This window comes from Protopterus annectens, chromosome 5.part0 (genome assembly GCF_019279795.1).
Source record: "Protopterus annectens isolate FY-2018-M chromosome 5.part0, PAN1.0, whole genome shotgun sequence".
Classification (NCBI taxonomy): Eukaryota; Metazoa; Chordata; order Ceratodontiformes; family Protopteridae; genus Protopterus; species Protopterus annectens.
In genome coordinates, this window is record NC_056735.1 from 1130489291 (window position 1) to 1130509025 (window position 19735).

Consider the following 19735-nt stretch of genomic DNA (forward strand, 5'->3'; position numbering starts at 1 on the left):
CCTTTCAGGCAGATTTACTTACAGGACATGCTTGGGGTTTTGCAGGAGGCCAGGAAACCCAATACTAGAAAATCTTATTTCCAAATGGAGAAGATTTTCTATCTGGTGCTTTAATAGAAATCTAGATTAATTTTCTGTGGACATTCCAGTAGTACTGTCTTAGCTGTGTGAACTACTTAAAAGTGGCTTATCATATTCCTCACTGAAAGTCCATTGTTCTGCTCTTTCTGCTTGTCTGCCATTATCACCTCCTTTAGCCGGCAAATTGGAGGTTAAGCTTTTTCTTAAAAGCATCCTACATATTAAGCCTCCACGGAAACCAGTTCCTCCTCCTTGGGACCTCAGTTATATCTTAGAGAAGCTAACAGTACCTCCCTTTGAACCCGCAGATTCTGCTTCTCTGATGTTTTGCACTTGGAAAACTGTGCTTCTGGTTGCCTTGACTTCTGCTAGAAGGGTCTCTGCGATTCAGGCTTTGACATCTCCACCTTTCTTGGTTTTCCACAAGGATAGGGTTTCCTTGTGAACCAGCCCTTCTTTCATGCCTAAAGTAGTGAAATACTTATCCCTTAATCAGTCTATCCAATTGCCTAACCTTTTCCCTTCTCTTCAGTCATCTAGTGAAAAAAACTTTGCATACTCGAGATGTACATAGGCAACTTAGCTTTAATCTTGTCCAAGTAAAATCTACCAAGAAGTTAGATCAGCTTTTTGTGTCCTTTCATCCCAGAGCTGTGGGTTTACCCGTCTCTAAACAAACAATTTCATCTTAGATTTCTAAGGCTATTGTATTTTGTTATGATTTCCATGGTAAGTCCCTGTCTACTGCTGTCAGATCCCATTCCACTAGATCTGTGGCTTCTTCAGGGGCTTTCTTTAAGAGTCTGGATACTAATTTCATTTTGGAGGCTGCTATTTGGTCCTCTGTGCACACCTGTACCAAACATTACAAGTTGGACACTATTTCTAGGTCCAGAGCAGGATTTGCTAGGGCTATTCTCCATGGTTTTGTGAAGAATTCTTTCTTGCAGCCTTTCTCTACTTCTTCCACCTCCCAAGGTTCCAACCATGTATGGAACTCTCCCATATGTTAAGAATACTGCAACACTGAATAGAAGGACATAGAATAGTTGTGTAAAATCTTACCATAACCATAGATGTCCTTCTCTTCTATGTTGCAGTGTTCTGTCTATCCCGCCTTCCCCCTGCAACTTGTCACTTCCCTGGATGACATATTGTTTTCCTTAGGACTTTTGTTCCTCATGGGGCATCCTTGTTCTGAGGATGGTACGTGTGGATGTCCTTCTATGACTGACCTTGGCAGAGCAGATGTGTGACATCCCACGTACTAGCAGTAGCAAAGCTTCTGTATACTGGTTGGACGTCTGGTCATAGGGAGGAACACAGCCCATATGTTAAGAGTACTGCAACATAGAAGAGAAGGACATCTATTGTTATGGTAAGATTATAGATGGGTATTCTTTACAAAGCATTGAGAGTATACCTCATCACTTTTACAAAGCATAAGGAATATATAAAGCAGAAGTCAATGGGAAATAGTACAGAGCAGCACATGAAGGATTATAGGTTCATAGATTAGTACTTATCTAACTGCCCTTGCAAGCCACTTTAAGCCTAGCCAGTTATCCCTTGTGAGAATCAAACCCTGCATCTTGTGTTTGTAAGGCAAACACCTTAACCATTAGGCCACCCTCCCAAGGAGATTAAAATGTGCAATACTAACAGGCAAAGAAGTAAAAATAGAAGTAGGAAATATAGTAGACATTTTTCTGTTTATAAACATTATTAAAAAAAGCAAAAGAAAGCCAGAAATAGCTGTGGGTTTTAGCCAGCAGAAATGTGAATGTAGTTCACAGTAAGGTACAGTACGTTGAGATTAATATATTATTAGAAGCCATGAGAGGTCCTTGAGAGAAGGCGACAGCCTTTGACAGAAATGCACAAGTAGCAGGTGAGCATAAATAAGTGTTTATCCTATTATAATATGCAGTTTCTGGCATATTAAAACATGCATGCGAAGGGCAAATTGTCAGGATTTCTAAGCTTACCTCTGATGAAAATGTTTGTCATTAAACGTGAAGAGCTTTTTGTTTGTGGTAGTCAAATAAATGTTTGACAGGGAAAAATGAAAGGGCTGGTCGATTTTGCAGCAGTTACTAAAGTTGATATTTGTAACCATATGTATGAAAGACTTGAAAATGGAGAAAAATATTTTTTCTAGAGAACCAAGTTTAATTTGTGCAGTTGACTGTAACACTGAGATAAACATAGAAAAATCATTTATTTTGTTGTAGTATCAGAAGTAATAAAGACCTGATAAGGGCTTTGGGTAATGAACATAAATATGTTTCTAAAAAAGCAAGAAATGTAAAGAGCTATTGTGAGACAAGCAGAAAGATAATGAGGGTTGCAGTTACTGACAAGGCTAAAGGTGCGAATACTTGTGGAATGTGTAAGCAGTGCAGGTAGATCACCAACAGCTGCTGTGTGTTGGACCTTGCCAGTGGTAGATTTACCTGAATTTGTAATAAGGCTACCTACCTAGCCAGGTTTAGGTTTTGCCTTTATTTTTACTCTGGCAAAATCTCTAGGATGTTGAGAAAGAGGACATATATTTGAACATTTCAGGGTTACTGAAAAAGATAGCAGCTGTGCCCTTTTTAAGCAAGAGGAAACTTCCAGCAATTTCACCAAATTTGAATTTTGTGTTTTAGATAACCTATGTGGTAATAGTAAAGGGGGATGATTTTCAATTTGCAACTTGAAGAATGAGAGGTACACTGGCCAGATTTATTTTAATGCTTTGGAGTGGAATACTCTGAAAATATTGTGGGCAAAATACCTGCAACCCACATTGGCCTCAGCCAAAACTTTCTTTCTTACCAAAACCAAAAGGTCTAACTTAAAAAAAGAAAAGAAAAAAGAGATTTTCGTTTCAAAGCAAAGTGTTTCCCTTCAGCAATTCACTGCCATATTGACATTCAGTTCTGAATGGTTTGCACTCTTGCAGCATCTGTACCTTGTGCCCATAGAGGAAGTTGTGACTGATGTTATGCGGTGATATTTTGCATGTCATCGTATTGGGAGGGAGGCAGACAAATGAAATAAAATAAAAAATAGATGATGCTTAGCTCTTAAGTGCTTTAAGTGTAGGAACTTTTTTGTTTTAGGCTGAAGAGGGTGACGGACCTTTCTGGTTCAAAAAAAAAAAAAAAAAGATTTTGGCTTTCTTGCTGAGCATCTTACCTGCAGCTGATGTAGGTGACCCCTTTTAAGAAAATGAAAGTTAATAGTTTAGTTGTCTGAAGCAGTTCCATTGTAATGTATTTGGAATAAAAATGCTTATCTAATTTTAGTGAACTAATCCATTATTTTTATCTGTTTTGTGTATTCTTTTTACTTTTAACCATTACAAACCTGTTAACCCTTTACTTAAATAGTCGTTTTGTTTCCAGCTTTCATCCTTAGTCTTTTAATGATCTTCTTCCTGAAGTGTATACTTAAACATATTTCGTGCCACCTGTTTCTTTTTCCTCTTAGTATTCAGTGTCAGCTGGGTGGCTAAACAGACTTCCAGATTATAGCTCACATTCATCTGAGGAATTGACTCGGTTTATTAAAGCTTGTAGTGTGTTTGTCTCACTTCAGCATATTATTCATTTATCACTAATTATTGGTACCCTTCTTAATCTTTGGGAAATTGCTAGACTTGTACATTGATGAGGGTGTAAAGTGCAGACATCCGAATGTAGTGGTGATATATGCAAGGTAGACATAAAAGATCAGAACTGATTGCTTTAGCCAGTTTATTTTCTGTACTATGTTCTCATATACTATTGTAATTTAATATTTATTTTACTGTACAGGATGCTCAAAAAAGCACACTGATGGATATGGAAATGGCAGACTATGAACGCCTGGTTAAGGAACTGAACCAGAAAGTAGCAGAAAAAGATGGGAAAATTGTTGAGCTTGTTGAAGAGCTTAAGATACAGAAACAAAAGCAAACAACCTTGCAAGAAGAAGTCTGTGAGTAAAAATATCAAGTAGTATACCTGACATTGGCTTGTTGAGATGTGGTCGTATTTGAAGCCAACTTGTCAGAAAGATGAAATTTGTAATGTACAAAGTGATACATCTGTGAATTTTGTTATAGGAGGAAGCATGCCCATGCCCCCACCCCCAGTTACTTAAATACACTAACTCTAGTGTTGCACCCCTTCGGAATGGCAGCAAACCAGAAGAAATGGTCTTTCAACAAATTGACTTCCAGTTAAATGAACAAGACCAAAGGTGTTACTGATGCTGTCAGTTATCATCTGCTGTGAGTGCTCAGTATTGAAGAGTATTATTTTTCGTCACATTCAGTTGTAGTTGTTACAATAAATCACTGTATTAAAACGATATAATAAGAATACTCCATTGTTCTTTAAATTTTAGTATTACTTGGTTAATTTTTGAGGTCTTGGAATTCCAATGCCCCATTCCACTTTTACTCTTTCTAAACTGTTGTAAATATTTAATGTTTTGAATCTCATCAGCACTGCTCACAGCCATTGCTGCAGTGAATACATAGACCTTTTATAAGGCACTGTTGGCACAATTTTTTCTACAACTTCTGTGTACCTACAGATGGATCTTCCTGGTAAAACAGGACGTTATTCATCTGGTGCAGCATCCTCCCTGACAACAGTGTGCTGTCATCACTAGCTAAGAAAGAGAGCCAACCATTTATTCTTCATTTCCTTTATTTCACTACTTCAGGTTGTAAACCGAAACAGAACTTAGCCAAGTGTATGTTTTCCTTTGCAAACAGTCGAGAATCTTAATTTCAGTGTGCTACTGGAGTGGAAAAATTGTTAGCTAGAGTAGACCATGAACTTCCTTCTTCAGAAAAAAGCTTTGTTGTGCATGCTCATATTTTAAGACATTTGCCATAACTAGTGGAATGGTATTCTACTATATTCTGCCATTTCCAAATTCCTGGTACAAACATAACTGGGAGTGATGTCCCTCAAGGGCCAGTTCAGGCATCCTTGTACTGGGGGTATACAGGTGTGCTGAACCTCAGCATGTTAGATGTCCTTCTATTCATATGCTGCTGTATCCAAAACACACAAGGGAGTCTGTCCCTGGTCGACTGTCATACGTATGGCCAATTTACAAAAGATAGATGCTACCGTTAGGTGGTTTGTGACGTCCTGCATCTCTCTCTGTGGACGTCGGCCATAAATGTCGGGTACAAAACGAACGTCGGCACACACCCTCCTCAGAACTTTTCTGCCGCCTGTGTGACTGCCAGCTCCGGTTGTCGCTGCTTAGGAAAAGTGATCCCATGTGACACATTCATCTTATCCGACTTCAGGTAAGTACCCCATAGGGGGGTTTAATTATCCTTTGCTACTGCGGGTTTCATGTCAAGTAGAAGAGGCAAGTGTAGGTGTGGAAGGCAAATTCCACATAAACATCCACATGAGCTCCACCTGTTTTGCTTAAGCCAGGAACAAGACCACGTATTTGTCAGGCCTTTGTTCACAAAACCCTCAGCAGTTGTTTAGCTGCCTTAAAACTTTATTTAGACAACCAATGTCTAAAGCATTTGGCTAAAGCAATGGATCCAATGTCAGGCCCCTTGGATGAGCCACCAGACAAAAAGGCCAAAAGGTCTAGGCCCGAACCAACTGCTGCGCCCTCCCTTCCAGCCGTACCTCTCAAGGCTGGTGAAGGCCCAGAGTCCGAGCTGGAATCCTTGGGCATTTCATTGGCGGGTACCCAGGTGGAAGCCGTTAAAGAAGCAGAGGGCAAGTCCCAAGGGGAATCGCAGGAGTCCATATCAGTCGCCGAGGGGGAACCTAGGCTCATCATATCCGATGGTCTGCGTGGGGTCTCGCAAATTGTAATTCGCAAGGATGTCGGCTCTGATATTGTGGAGTGCCATCTGGCATCCGGCCTTTCCACTCTTCACCGTATGTCCGATACCTTGACCTCGGAGTCCCATAAAAAGAGGAAGCAAAAAACCATCTTGCTCCTCCACCGACACCTGCGGCATCTGACCAACTTCCTGACTGGCAGGCCTTCACCCAAGGCCTTTTGAATGCTTCCTTAGCCTTACGCCAGGCCCCTACCCCGGCCCATGCCTCTTTGGCATCTACCCCCAAAGGTAAACTTGCTCCTGATGTCTCAGCTGAAGAAGAAGATTCATCAGAGGATGAATCTCTCACCTACACCTCACAAATTGCTTCTCCTCTGGGGTACACATCCCCAGAGGAGTAGTCCAATGGCACTGATTCTCCAGAAGAAGATTTCACCTTCAGGGAAACCATTTCCCATATGAAAGAATTCTTCAAGTGGGACAGCAGTCAGGTCTCAGAAAACTAGAGGAGATATTATAACCTCTTGTATTTGGAGTCTCCCAACCCGTCTGCTGTACCTCCAGTGCATCCTGTCTTCTTGGATGCATTCCTAGCTGCCTCCAAAAAACCCAATTCACAACCAGTGGCACCCTAATGCCCAGACAGGTTTTATAAGGTCCCTGAGGATGCTAGATCCCTGTATAAATCACCCTCTGCAGACCCTTCAGTCATTGCTGTGGCTACAGACAAAACTGCTAAGCTACTCCCTTCCACCTCCCTCCTGTCCTCTGACAAGGAAAGCAGGTTAGTGGAATGCCTAGGGAAAAAGCTCTACACTACCCTAGCAGTAAGAGCAATTAACTACCAAACCAACATGGCCAAATATTTCCAGTCTCTGCTAGCTGATGTGACAAAACAACCAGGGGACCTCCCTGACTCCTCAGGCAAGGCTAAAATATCTACCCTGTTGAATTCCTGCACTCAGGTGACCAAGCAGTCTGTTAAGTGTAGTTATGATGCAGTTGAGGCTTGATCTAGGGCTGCTGCTTCAGGGTCTGTCATTAGGAGATACTCCTGGCTTAGGTTGCAGCCTCTCCCTGATGAGATCAAGTCTGAACTCTTGAACACAACCCTAGACAATAAATATTTATTTGGTTCAGCAGCTGTTGACCTTTTTAAGGCCCTCCAAGCAAAGGGCAAGGAGCTACAGTATCTAAGACACATTTTTGTCTCTCCGATCCCACGCTACCAAAGGAACTATCCTACCAAAACCTCCTTTGTAAGAAGGCCAGCCAGACAGTTGCCAGCCAAAGCAAAAAAGACTCCAGGAAACAGACCTCAGCCAGGTCTGCTCCCTCTATTCCTGCTATCAGACAGCATTTTCAGGGTAAGCCTGGTAGCCTGTGACTACCAGGCACTGGACCCAAGCACCCCACTTTCTATGCATCTGTCTCTCTCTCCCCCTACTAACTTGCAATCAGGTTACCCAGGACTCTTCGGTCCTCCTCTCTATAATAAAACAGGGATACTTCATGAGATGGGAGACCAGACCTACTCCCAAAGGCATTCCTCAACCTCCATCGAGAAAAACTGCCTTCCTTCTCATCAGTTCTTCAGGAGCTGCTAGATCAAGGGACCATTTAAGAAGTCCCTTCAAGTCCCTCCACATGCAAGAGGAAAGGGATTTTACTCCAGGGTGTTCCTAGTTCCCAGGAAAGAAGGTCCATGGAGACCAATCCTGGACTTGTCCCACCTCAACACCTTCCTTCAACTTCCCTCCTTTCAGATGTTCACTCTTCCTACACTTCTTCCCCTGATCCTACCCCAGGCCTTTTTAGTGTCCTTAGATATAAGACACCCACTTAGACATCCCAGTCCATCCCCTCTTCAGGAACTGTTTCTGCTTTTCAGTGGGTTCTACATGCTATCAGTTCTGTGCTTTGCCATTTGGTCCCTCTACGGCCCCAAGAATATAGCCTTTGCCAGGACAAAGGGTAACCAACTTTTCCCCTACCTAGACAATATCCTGATCCAGGCCCTGTCAGTTCCTATGCCTCTACAACATCTAGACTTCACCCTTTCCCTCTTGAGAATCTGGGATTCACTTTAAATCTCAAAAAATCATCTCCTATTCCTTCTTAGGATCATGTGTTCCTGGGGTGCAGGATCCCAACAGAATAAATGATGGCCTGTTTGCCTCCAGAAAAAAATTGTCTCTCTCACTAGTTACTTCAAGGAACTATTCCCTCTAAAAGCCCTGTCAGCCAGGGAGTTTCTCAGCCTCCTGGGATTCATGGCCTCCACCATCCCCATGGTTTCCCTAGCAAAACTTCACATGAGAAATTCCAGTGGTATTTGAGAACAGTCTGGAAACAACATCTGCACCCTCTGGAGTTCATGGTCCCAATGCTGTCATGACGTTCTAGGGAACTGAACTGGTGGATAGCCCAGATAAATGTCAACCCAGACCTGCCCCTAACCCCCAAACAGGAGCTCTTCACAGACACTTCAGATGCAGGTTGGGGGGGGGGGCAACCTTGGGGAATGGAGAGTGAGAAACCTACGGACCCTCACTGAACATAAGAGCACATCAGTATCAAGGAAATGAGAGCCCTGATATTAGCCCTACACATTTTCAAGGATCACCTCCTACCAGGCACACTGAGGTGATACACAGACAGTATTATGGTGTTGTGGTACATCAACAAACGGGGGGACAAGGTCCTACCTCCTGTGCAGGTTAGCCCAGCAGGCATGGGAAATCACCCTAGACAGACAAGTCAACATCCAAGCTGTCTACATTCCCTCAGCAGACAATGTGACGGCAGATACTGTAAGCAGAACCATGACTCTATCTCACAAATGGATGGTAAACAGGGATGTGTTCCTGGACCTGGTCCATTGATGGTGTAAACCAGATGTGGATCTGTTTGCCTCCCCATGAACAGACAGCTTCCAACCTTCTGCTCCGGGGTACCACACCCCAAAGCATGGAGGGTGGATGCTCTCTTATTCCCTTGGAAGAGGATGTACGCTTATGCATTCTCCCCCTTCCCTCTCATACAAAAAAGATTGCTGAAACTTCAGAAAAAACAGCCTCAAATCTTGTTGGTGACTCTCTATTGGCCAAAGCAGCACTGGTTTCCCCAACTACTACATCTAGCCAAGGGCAATGACCACAAGTTACCCCAACAGATGGACCTGCTCACACAGGAGAGGGCAGCAGTCATGCCCCCACAACTGTCCACTCTCAGCCTTACACTGTGGGTGACAGGGCATTGATTCACCTCAGACACCTTCACCCAGAGGGCATACTTCAGGTTTTGCAGGAGGCCAGAAAACCAAATACCAGAAAATCATACCTTTCAAATTGGAAGAGATTTTCTGCCTGGTATCAAAAAGGTAGTAGAACCCCTAGTGGTCCTGTCCTACCTGTGTGAATTGATTAAGTCTGGACTATTGTATTTCTCTGTCAAGACCCATTTATCTGCCATCTCAGCATGTCTGCCTCTCACCCCTCCTTTGGCTTCTAGGCTGGAAGTTAAACTTTTCCTAAAAGGGGTTCTGCACCTCAGACCACCAAGGAAGCCTAGTCTGCTTCCTTGGGATCTTAACTTTGTACTGGAGAAATTGACACTGCCACCCTTCGAGCCAACCAAAGACTGTTCTTTTCAACATTGTACATGGAAAGTTATATTCTTGGTGGCCATTACTTCAGCCAGAAGGGTCTCAGAACTGCAAGTCCTTATGGCCTCCCATCCTTTTACTGTTTTCCACAAAGACAGGATGTGTTTGCATACCAGTCCTACCTTTATGCCTAAAGTGGTCAATGAGCTGTCCTTGAATCAGGCTGTCTGTTTACCCACATTCTTTCCTTCACCCCAAAACCCAGCTGAAAAGATTCTACATACCTTAGATGTTCACAGACAACTTGGATATTATCTGGCCAAGACCAAACCCATCCGTAAATCAAACAGGCTCTTTGTGTCTTTTCATCCAAGAGCCCAGGGACACCCTTTTTCCAAGCAAACCATATCCTCTTGAGTATCTAAAAGGATCACCTTTTGCTATGCTACCCATGACAGAAGACTTCTCTTCCCAATAAAGTCACACTCCACTAGGGGCAGTATCCTCCTCTGGAGCCTTTTTCAAGGGCTTGGATACAGCTGCCATTTTAGAAACAGTTACATGGTCCTCTGTCCATACCTTTACCAAACACTACAAGTTGGACATTGTTTCTAGGGCCAGAGCAGGGTTTACAAGAGCCATCCTGCATGAGTTTGTAGAAAATGCTTCTGTTCCTCCTCCCAATTCTTAATACAGGAGCTTTTACAGTCTCCCTTGTGTTACGAATACAACAGCATATGAATAGAAGGACATAGTATTGTTGTGCAAAATCTCATCATAATTTTAGATGTTCTTCTCTTTTATATGCTGCTGTATAGTTTCCCACCCTGCTTCCACCTTGCACTTGCCTGACTCCTGAGTACCCACTCTGTAGTCGCTGATTTTGGCAACATTCAGTTCTGAGGAGAGTGCCTGCTGGTGGCCGTTTTGTACCAAACTTTTGTTTATGGCTGACGTCCACAGAGACGGACGTGGGCTGTCACAAGCACCCTAGGTGCAGCATCTATCTTTTGTGAAATGGCTGTATGTATGAGAGTCGACCAGGGGCGGACTCCCTTGTGTTATGAATACAGCAGCATATAGAAGAGAAGGACATCTAAAGTTATGGTAAGATTTTATGCAACAATACTTTATTTCCCATTGTTGTGTAGTCCAGCCCTTTTTCTTGAAAGTGTTGTACATTAAAGTGGTGGCATCCTGACCACTTTCAAGATAAATATAGATAATTGGATGGGCAGCCTCAAAAGTCTCCCCCTAGTCTGCTGTCTGTGTCAGAGACCGCCTGTAAATGCTTGACCACCGAAACCGGAGCTTACTTATACCCCTTAGAATAATCTTAAGGGTACTAAAACTTGTCAGGTACATTCAGGATGCACGGTAGGCTTTAAAAGGCCCCTGTTGTTGGCTGGTATACAGCTATGAACCTGTCTGTACATGCATAGACACAGACACTTGTGTCTATATATATATATATATATATATATATATATATATATATATATATATATATAAAATTCTCCTCCTAAGCTGTTGTTTCTTTTAGCAATTTTGTATGTACTGGGTAGTGCACTGATCCAAAGTGACCAATTGCAGGTGAAAGTAAATGAGATTTACAGATACAGTGGAATGCAACTGAAGAATATTATAATGTTATGTAGTGATAAAAGGAAATAATAGACTTCTAATTGTAGGACATTCTCATTTTTGATAACTTAATCAGGCCATTAGTGAAACCCTGCAGTGCAGAAAGGAGAGAAAAGTATGTTTTTTTACTGCCATAGATTTTCTCCCAGGGCTAAACTGGGAAACATACGTGTGCACTTTGTCCACAGTGGGCATTGTCTTTCTGACCTACTTGGCTGTTGCTGATCACATCCTGCAGCTGACATTCTACTCTTCTATTGCCTCAACATGAACTTTCCAAAACCCTCCTAAGAGTCTTATAGGTTCATAGGTAGGTAGGTACTAGGTTATCTGCCCGAGGGCATTTATAAGCCTAGCCAGAGTGTGTTGGCTTTCGCCACCCCATTGATTAATTAACTGATCCTCTGTCAAGCAGAGCCAATGAAGTGATCCCAGGGGTGTATTTTTTTGTTACCCATCCACTCATCAAGGTTTCTCTTGAAGAGTGTCAGTGAGGGGCACTGCCTGATGTAATTTGGAATTTTGTTCCAAAGCATGGGGAGTCTCTGTGACAGGAATCTATCCCTCCAGCATGTTTATTTATTTATTTTATTTTACATTTGTTAACTGGGCTAGTCTAGCTGATAAATTTCCATTTTCAGTAGAGGTCCGGGGAGAAAAGCTCCAGCAAAATAAAAAAAATTAAAAATGTTGTTACATGGTAAATACAAGGATTTAAAAAAGTACAATAAGTAATAATAACATACTGAAGATATTTACACTTGAAAAAGTGACAATAAAAAATGTAGCACAGTACGATTCATAAGGAATTTTACACATCAAAAGTAGAAAGATTTCAGCAGTATGTTGATTAGAGTTCAAACAGTAACAGCCTTGCTTGCATGAATTAGCTTTAAAATGTTAGTAAGTTTATTTGAAAGTGGGTGGTTAGTCGGGGTTTCTACAAGGGCATAACCAGTGCATTTTGAGGTGTTTTTTGACTTTTTGTTTAAAGAGAGGCAAGGAAGAGAGTTGAGTTAGTTCATTGGGTAGCTGGTTCCAGTTTTTACCCACTGTGTTAGTAAACAGAGAGTCACCAGCCATGTTGTTAGACTTGGTTATGCTAGCGAGGAGTTTGCTAGAAGAACGTGGAGAATTCAGATTTTTATAGGGAATTAAGAGATTGGAGAGTATAGGGGTGGTGTTGGGTTGGTAAAATATCTTGTGGGCAATGGTGAGTTGGGAGATAATTAGATGGTTTTGGAATTCAAGCTAGTCTAGCTGCCAAAGATTCAGACAGTGGTGTGTTCTAAAGGGATTGCCAGTGGCAAATCTGGCTATGTTATTATAGGAAGTTGCTAGTTTATTAAGATTATTTTTCTTTAGGTTAGTATATATAGGTGAGGCATACAGAAGAGTTGAGGTTAGATGGGAGTGAGCAATTTTGGATGTTCATCGTGTTTCACTGTTGCAGTCATTACACTTGGGTTATCCTGCTAGCAGGCTACCCGCAGTCGGCTTGAATTCCAAAGTCCTGGTCCAGCGTCTGTTGCTGTCGCCTCCTCCCTGACGTCAGTGCACCAGGGGTATAAAAGATGCAGCCAACACCATTTTCTTCAGTCTTTCTTGTCGCACGGTGCCCGAAGCAAAAGCAGTTCGCAAGTGCCGGTCGGCCGACTCCTGAGATTTTCAAAATCGAATTTCATATCCGAAGTCTTCATTAAAGTGAAGTACCCCGTTGGGGAAACATTTTCTTGCTCCAGACCGATGTCAGAAAAAGTTAACAATTGTATTTCTCATGGGAAGCAAATACCTCATAAGGATTTTCATTCTTACTGTATTCCTTGCCTAGGCCCTGACCACGACGTTGCTAGCTGCCGGTTTTGTGCTAGATATAACCAACGCACTATTAAGCGTCAGTACAATTTTGCCTTTCATTACTTTGGCCGAAGATTTAATTATATAATGCCATCAGAACAGCAGACGACCGGAATTTATAAAAAACGCGAGGGAAAAAAAGGAGGACAGGCATCCGAGATCCAAAACCAAGATCCAAGGCTTCCGCTAGGCCAGTCGCTGGTTCACCGTGAGGCGCTTTCACAGCCTTTGACACCCACTACCTCAGACCCACAGGCCGCTGACGACTCCCACATGGAGCCAGCTAGGCCTCTGGATACTCAAGGTATTGGACACTCGGAAATCTTTCCCTCAGATGGGTCCAGAGCCGCTGAGCTGGCATCAGCTTCTGAGGGTGTTTTTAGACCTACACAGTTATATGTAAAGCCTTCTTCAGCTTCAAAAGCAAAGACTACAGCAGCTTTAAAGACAAAGAAACAAGTACAGCATTCTTCAGAACAGACTTCCATGCCTAAAAAACAGATGCTCAAAATGGCCAAAGACCTTATTACCTTGATCAGGGGTTCCCATCCCCCTCCTAACAAAAGGCCTAGGCAAGAGACAGACTATGACTTTTCAGATCAGGTTTCCATTTCCTCTGACTCCTCTTCTGTACAGGAATACGCTCTTCCTCCCTATGAGGATTCTGATGCTGAAGAATCCATTCCTTCAGCCTCTCCTCCTGAGGATTTTTCTTTTGGGGAAACCCTGCATAACATGAAGAAACACTTCCACTGGCAGAGCCAACATTATTCAGAATCAAAGAAAAGGCTCAGAGATTTTCTTTTACTTCCTCAGCACAGGCCTCTTGCTATTCCCCCTGTGCTAGACATTGTAGATGATGTATTCTCAGAGTCCGGCCTTTCTCTAGATTCCTTACCTCCAGCTCCTGTTAATCCAGACAGATATTACAGGGTTCCTGATTCTCATAAATTTCTTTATAAAAACCCTACTGCTGACCCAGAAACTATTTCTCAGGGCCCCAAGGGGGTTAAGGCCACTACTGCTAAAAACGCTGTTCCTTGTGACAGGAACTCAAGGGCACTTAGACAGATGGGGAAAATAGGTTTACACTTCTGCTACTTTGGCTTTGAGGGCTTTAAATTGTCAATTTCATATGATTAAATATCAGCAATACTTAATGTCACTGTTGAAACAGAAAATGTTGACTTATTCTGATTGTACATAAAATAAGAAAATACAGGATTTATTGCATGCAACTGAATAAGTGGGAAAACATACATTGCAATGTGGTTTTGATTCTCTGGAGGCCTTCTGCAGGGCCGCAGTTACGGGTTCTGTCATTAGGAGGCACGCTTGGTTAAAGGAACAAAGTCTGCCTGATCATGTTAAAGCAAAATTACTAGATGCTCCATTACAGCATGATACTTTATTTGGTGTTAAAGCAGAGGAGGTTTTGAAGAAAATGGAGGACAAAGCGAAATCTATAAAAACAGTAAAGGATTTCTTACAGGTTCAGCCACCAAAATTTAGCAGGAATGGGCCTACAAAGAATTGGACCTTTACAGTGTCGGACAGGCCACACAGAGGCAGATAAAGATGCCCCAGTGGCAGATCCCAGCCCCAGGGCTCATACAGGCCAAAACAGTGGGGTGCTTCTACCTCCAAAACTGGAGAAGACAAAACACAGCCATACAGGAAAGAGTCCCAATGACTTGCCTCTGCCAGCACCAAGCACTTACCATCTTGCAGCCCGCTTAGGGGGTAAACTAGCACTTTTCTCTCAAAATTGGCATATGATCACCCAGGACAAATGGGTATTGAATATAGTGTCCCAGGGCTACAGGTTCCACTTTCACATCCTGCCAAAGGCAAAAGGTATGCCAAACCTGCCACACAATCAATGGACAGAGGCACAAAAACAAGTTTTGAGCCTTATGTAAATCAGGGCCATTCAGCAAGTACTACAGCAAGAGCAGGGACAAGGATTTTACTCAAGACTTTTCTTAGTCCCCAGAAAGGACAAAACCTGGAGACTAATACTGGACCTCTCTGTTCTAAACATGTTTCTGGATGTTCCAAAATTCAAAATGTTAACTCTTTAGCAGCTTCTGCCTATGCTGGGCAAAAAGGCTTGGCTAGTAACTTTGGACTTAAAAGAGGCATACCTGCATATACCAATCAGACAATCTTGCAGAAGATACCTCAGATTCATAGCTCTACTCACTCTACTAAAGCATCTGGCGTTCGTAAAAAGATTATTAATTTGCTTAGGGTACACAATAAACTAAAAGAAATCAAAACTAGTACCCTCTCAATAGATAATATTTCTGGGTGCAAGCTTAAATACAACTGCCCATATGGCTTATCTCACACCAGACAAACAAAGACAACTAACTTCTTACTTCAAAATGTTGGCAACAAAAACCCAGTTATGTGCAAGAAAAATTCTGCAGGCTTTGGGCTTCATGGCATCCTGCATACTGCTAATTCCATATGCCAGACTGCATATGAGGAAACTTCAGTGGTACCTAAAAAAGTGTCTGGACTCAACATTGTCAAAACCTGGAAGCATTAATTACCCTCATTCCTTGCCTGCAACACGAGTTTCGATGGTGGGCTCATGCCTGTCACCTCAACAAGGGACAGCCTTTCACTCTACCCACAGCCAGGCAGACAATAATAACAGATGCATCAGACTATGCCTGGAGAGCACACATTGGCAGGAAAATGTATTCAGGACACATGGCCCACAAGCCAAATGCATCTACATATCAATCAAAAAGAGATGCTAGCTGTTCAGAATGCCCTGACAGCCTTCAAGGATTTACTCCATCCAGGACAACTACTGATAAGGACGGACAATACTACAGTCATGTGGTACATAAACAAGCAGGGAGGCACACATTCCTACCCCCTCTGCAGACAAGCCATGACTTTATGGAACCCAGCATTGACTTATCAAGTACACCTGCAAGCACAATTCCTGCCAGGAAAGAACAATACTCTGGCAGACGAACTAAGCAGAAACCTTACGGATCCCCACGAATGGAAACTGGATCCACTAGTCTTCAGCATGATAACAAAGGAATGGGGATGCCCAGACATAGATCTATTTGCCTCCCCTCACAACTGCCAACTACAAAACTTCTGCACAAGGACTTATCACAAGCAAGCATGGAAAGTGGATGCTCTATCATTCAGCTGGAAAAGTCTAACAGTATATGCCTTTCCTCCTCTGCCTCTCCTCCCCAAGGCACTCCTAAAGGTTAGACAAGAGAATCCAAGAATGATCCTGATTGCCCCAGACTGGCCACGCCAGCACTGGTACCCAGTCCTAAAACATTTGTCTCAAGGCCCAGCCTGGACACTGCCTCTTATCCCTCACTTACTGACCCAGCGAAACAATCAGATTCTGCACAGCCAACTCAGGACCCTAAATCTGGCAGCATGGCAGATAATGTAACCATTCAAAACACTCCTCTCTCTAAAGCAGTGATGGATGTTATTTTGGAGGCCAGGAGGCCCAGTACCAGAAAATCTTATGCAGACAAATGGAAAAGATTCTGTGCTTGGAACCAGGCACAAGGATTTGACACATCTGTACCAAATATTCCTCAGATTTTACAATACCTAACTGAGATGCTGAACAAAGGCCTATCCTTTTCATCAATTAAAATTCATGCCTCAGCCATTCCAGCTCATTACAATATGGAACCTCCTATTTTTTCTCCATCCATTTATCAATGCCTTATAGGCAGTACCTCAGAGGGGCCAAAAACATAAGACCTCCCAGGAGAGCCCCAACACCTGCATGAGACCTCCAATTATGTCTTGGAAAAACTCACACTGCCACCTTTTAAGCCAGCCAATACAGCTGATATAAAGTTTTTATCTTGGAAAACAGCTCTGTTCCTAGCAATAACATCTGCAAGACGAATTTCAGAGTTACAGGCACTCATTGCTGTGGAACCTTTCATCATTTTCCACCCAGACAGGGTTTCTCTAAGAACGAACCTTACATTTATGCCTAAGGTAGTGTCCATTGTGGCCCTCAACCAAACTATTCATCTATCTACCTTTTATCCAAACCCACAGAATAAGGGTGAGAGACTTCTGCATTCTTTGGACATACACAGACAACTACGCTTCTACTTGGACAGAACTAAAACTTTCAGAAAAACTGAGCAACTTCTAGTGGCATATGCTGCAGCATCTCAAGGAAAGCCTATCTCAAAACAGACTATTTCAAAATGGATAGGCCACTGCATTCGTTTCTGCTACTCACAACATGGCAAATCAGTGCCCAAGGCCATTAGACCTCACTCTACCAGGGCAGGAGCCACTTCAGCAGCCTTTCTCAGAGGAGTACCAACCAAAGACATTTTAGAGGCTGCAACTTGGAGTTCAGTGCACACTTTTACAAAGCACTACCATTTACCTCTCTACTCTAAATCCAGAGCAGGCTTCGCCACTGCAGTTTTGCAAGGCCTTATAGCCTCTCCTAATCCTCTATAGGACCAGCCACCCAGTCTTAGCTTTGGGATTCAACCCAAGAGTAATGACTGCAACAGTGAAACACGAACATAGTACAGTTGTGTACCTACCATAAATGTAGCTGTTTGAGTGTATTCACTGTTGCAGTCCAGGTTACCCACCCTCCATCCCCCTCTTTGCTGGGACTTACTTATACTTCTCTATCTTATACAATCTATGTGGTGTATTTGCTTGTAGATGAAGGAAATGTTTGTTTACTGCATGCATAATTATTGGCATAATACTTTTAGCCTATTTTGGGGGCACCTGACATCTGGGGCAAGAAAAACTGAAGAAAATGGCGTCGGCTGCATCTTTTTTACCCCTGGCGCACTGACGTCAGGGAAGAGGCGACAGCAGCCGACGCCGGACCCAGACTTTGGAATTCTGGCCAACCGCGGGTCGCCTGCCAGCAGGATAACCCAAGAGTAATGACTGCAACAGTGAATACACTCGAACATCTACATTTATGGTAGGTACACAACTGTACTTTAGGAAAGGTTTGATTCTATATAAGGAGCCTATTTTTCTGTTGACAGTTTTATTGGTGTTATTTATATGGTAATCAAATGTAAGGTTATTATCGATGGTAATTCCTAACAGTTTAGTGGTAGAGTCAGGGAATATAATAGTGCCATTATTGGAAGTGACTGAGAAATATATGGGGGAGGACTTAGTAGTGGGAGTAAAGAGAAGGAGCTTGTTTTTTTGGCATTAAGAAGGAGGCAGCGTTTTGTAAACCATGTTTCTACAATGTTAAAAACATTTTGAGTAAGAGAATGTAGTTTTGATGGGGAGTAAGCTGAGCATACTAGCGTAGAATCATCTGCATATTGAATGCAGGTGGCTTGAGGAATTGCTACATGGAGGTCATTGATAAATAATGAGAAAAGAAGTGGTCCAAGAATAGAGCCCTGAGGGACTCCAAGGGTGACTGGCAGAAAGGATGGAATTTGATTTTCCCAGAGAACTGCCTGTTGCTAAGGTAGGATATGATCCATTTAACGGCCTGAGAGTCAAAGGAAAGGGATTCAAGAATATTCATTAGAAGGGTGTGGTTTACCATGTCGAAAGCTTTTGAGAGGTCAATAAAGAGTGCAGATGAGAGGATGTTTTTATTGCAGTTTCTATTGATGGTATCTGTAAAGGATAAAAGGGCAGTTGTGGTACTGTGTGATGGCCTAAAGCCATGTTGGCAGTTTGCTATTATGTTATGTTGAGATAAATTATGTAAAAGTTGTTGGTGAATGCATTTTTACATAATTTCTGCTAAGGGTGATAAGAGAGCTATTGGCCGATAGTTAGAGTAGTCATTTGAGTTCCCACCTTTGTGCAGGGGGGTAATGTGGGAGATTTTCCAAATGTCTGGAATGGTTCCCTCCTTAATTGTCTTTTTTATAAGGATGGATATAGGGTAGGCAATTACTTTGGCTGCTTTTTGGAGATATTGTGACGGTAGCTGGTCGGCAGAAGGAGTACAAGGCTTGAGTTTTTGGATGCATTTATAGATGAGAGTAGTAGAGATGGGTTGCAGTTTGAATGAGGTAGAGTGCCTGGTATGGTGGTGGGAAGGCTTGAGTTGTCTGGGATTAGTTGACTAGCTAGTGATTGTATGGTCTCAGTGAAGAAAGAACTGAAGGTATTGGCAGTTTGATGTGGGGTATTTGGATCGGCATCAAGTGGGGTGGGGGTTCGAGAGTGCCCTGGGGAAAGGAGTTTATTGTTACTAGACCAGAACTTCTGGGGATTATTTTGGTGAGTTTGTTACAGTTTACAGTAGTAGTTCTTTTTATCTGTAAGTATTGCCTTTTTTGTACTATTTCTCAGCTGCCTAAAATTTAGTTGATCAGAGATATTTCTGTTAGCTCTCCACTTAGCCCAAGCTTTGTTCCTAAGCAAAATTTGATGTCTGGTTTCTTTCGAAAGCCATGGGGCTGGGTTAGACTTCATTCTGATGGACCGTTTAGGTGCATGCCTATCCAGGATAGATAAGAATTTAGAGTTAAGATACTTTACAGCCTCTTCAAGTGGTAGGGTTTTTAAAGGGTTCCAGTCACAGGCACTAAGTTAATTTTGAAATAATTCTGAGTTAAAGTATTTGGTGGAATGTGCTATCCTAAAGGCGGGGAGGTTGGGAAGATCATTTTTTTCTCTTATGATGTAGGTCAAAATATGATCACTTACATCGTCTGTCAGCGTTCCTACCTTGTAAGATTGTT

The 19735-nt window shown here is 42.5% G+C and overlaps 1 protein-coding gene across 1 annotated transcript in view; it reads left to right on the forward strand.

The window, feature by feature from the left end:
• Positions 1-19735, forward strand: part of GCC2 (GRIP and coiled-coil domain containing 2) — a 1443709-nt gene that overhangs the window by 596029 nt on the left and 827945 nt on the right. The window contains exon 13 of the mRNA XM_044070984.1: positions 3888-4050. Coding sequence (XP_043926919.1) covers positions 3888-4050 — 163 coding nt within the window. The remainder of the gene's footprint in view (positions 1-3887; positions 4051-19735) is intronic.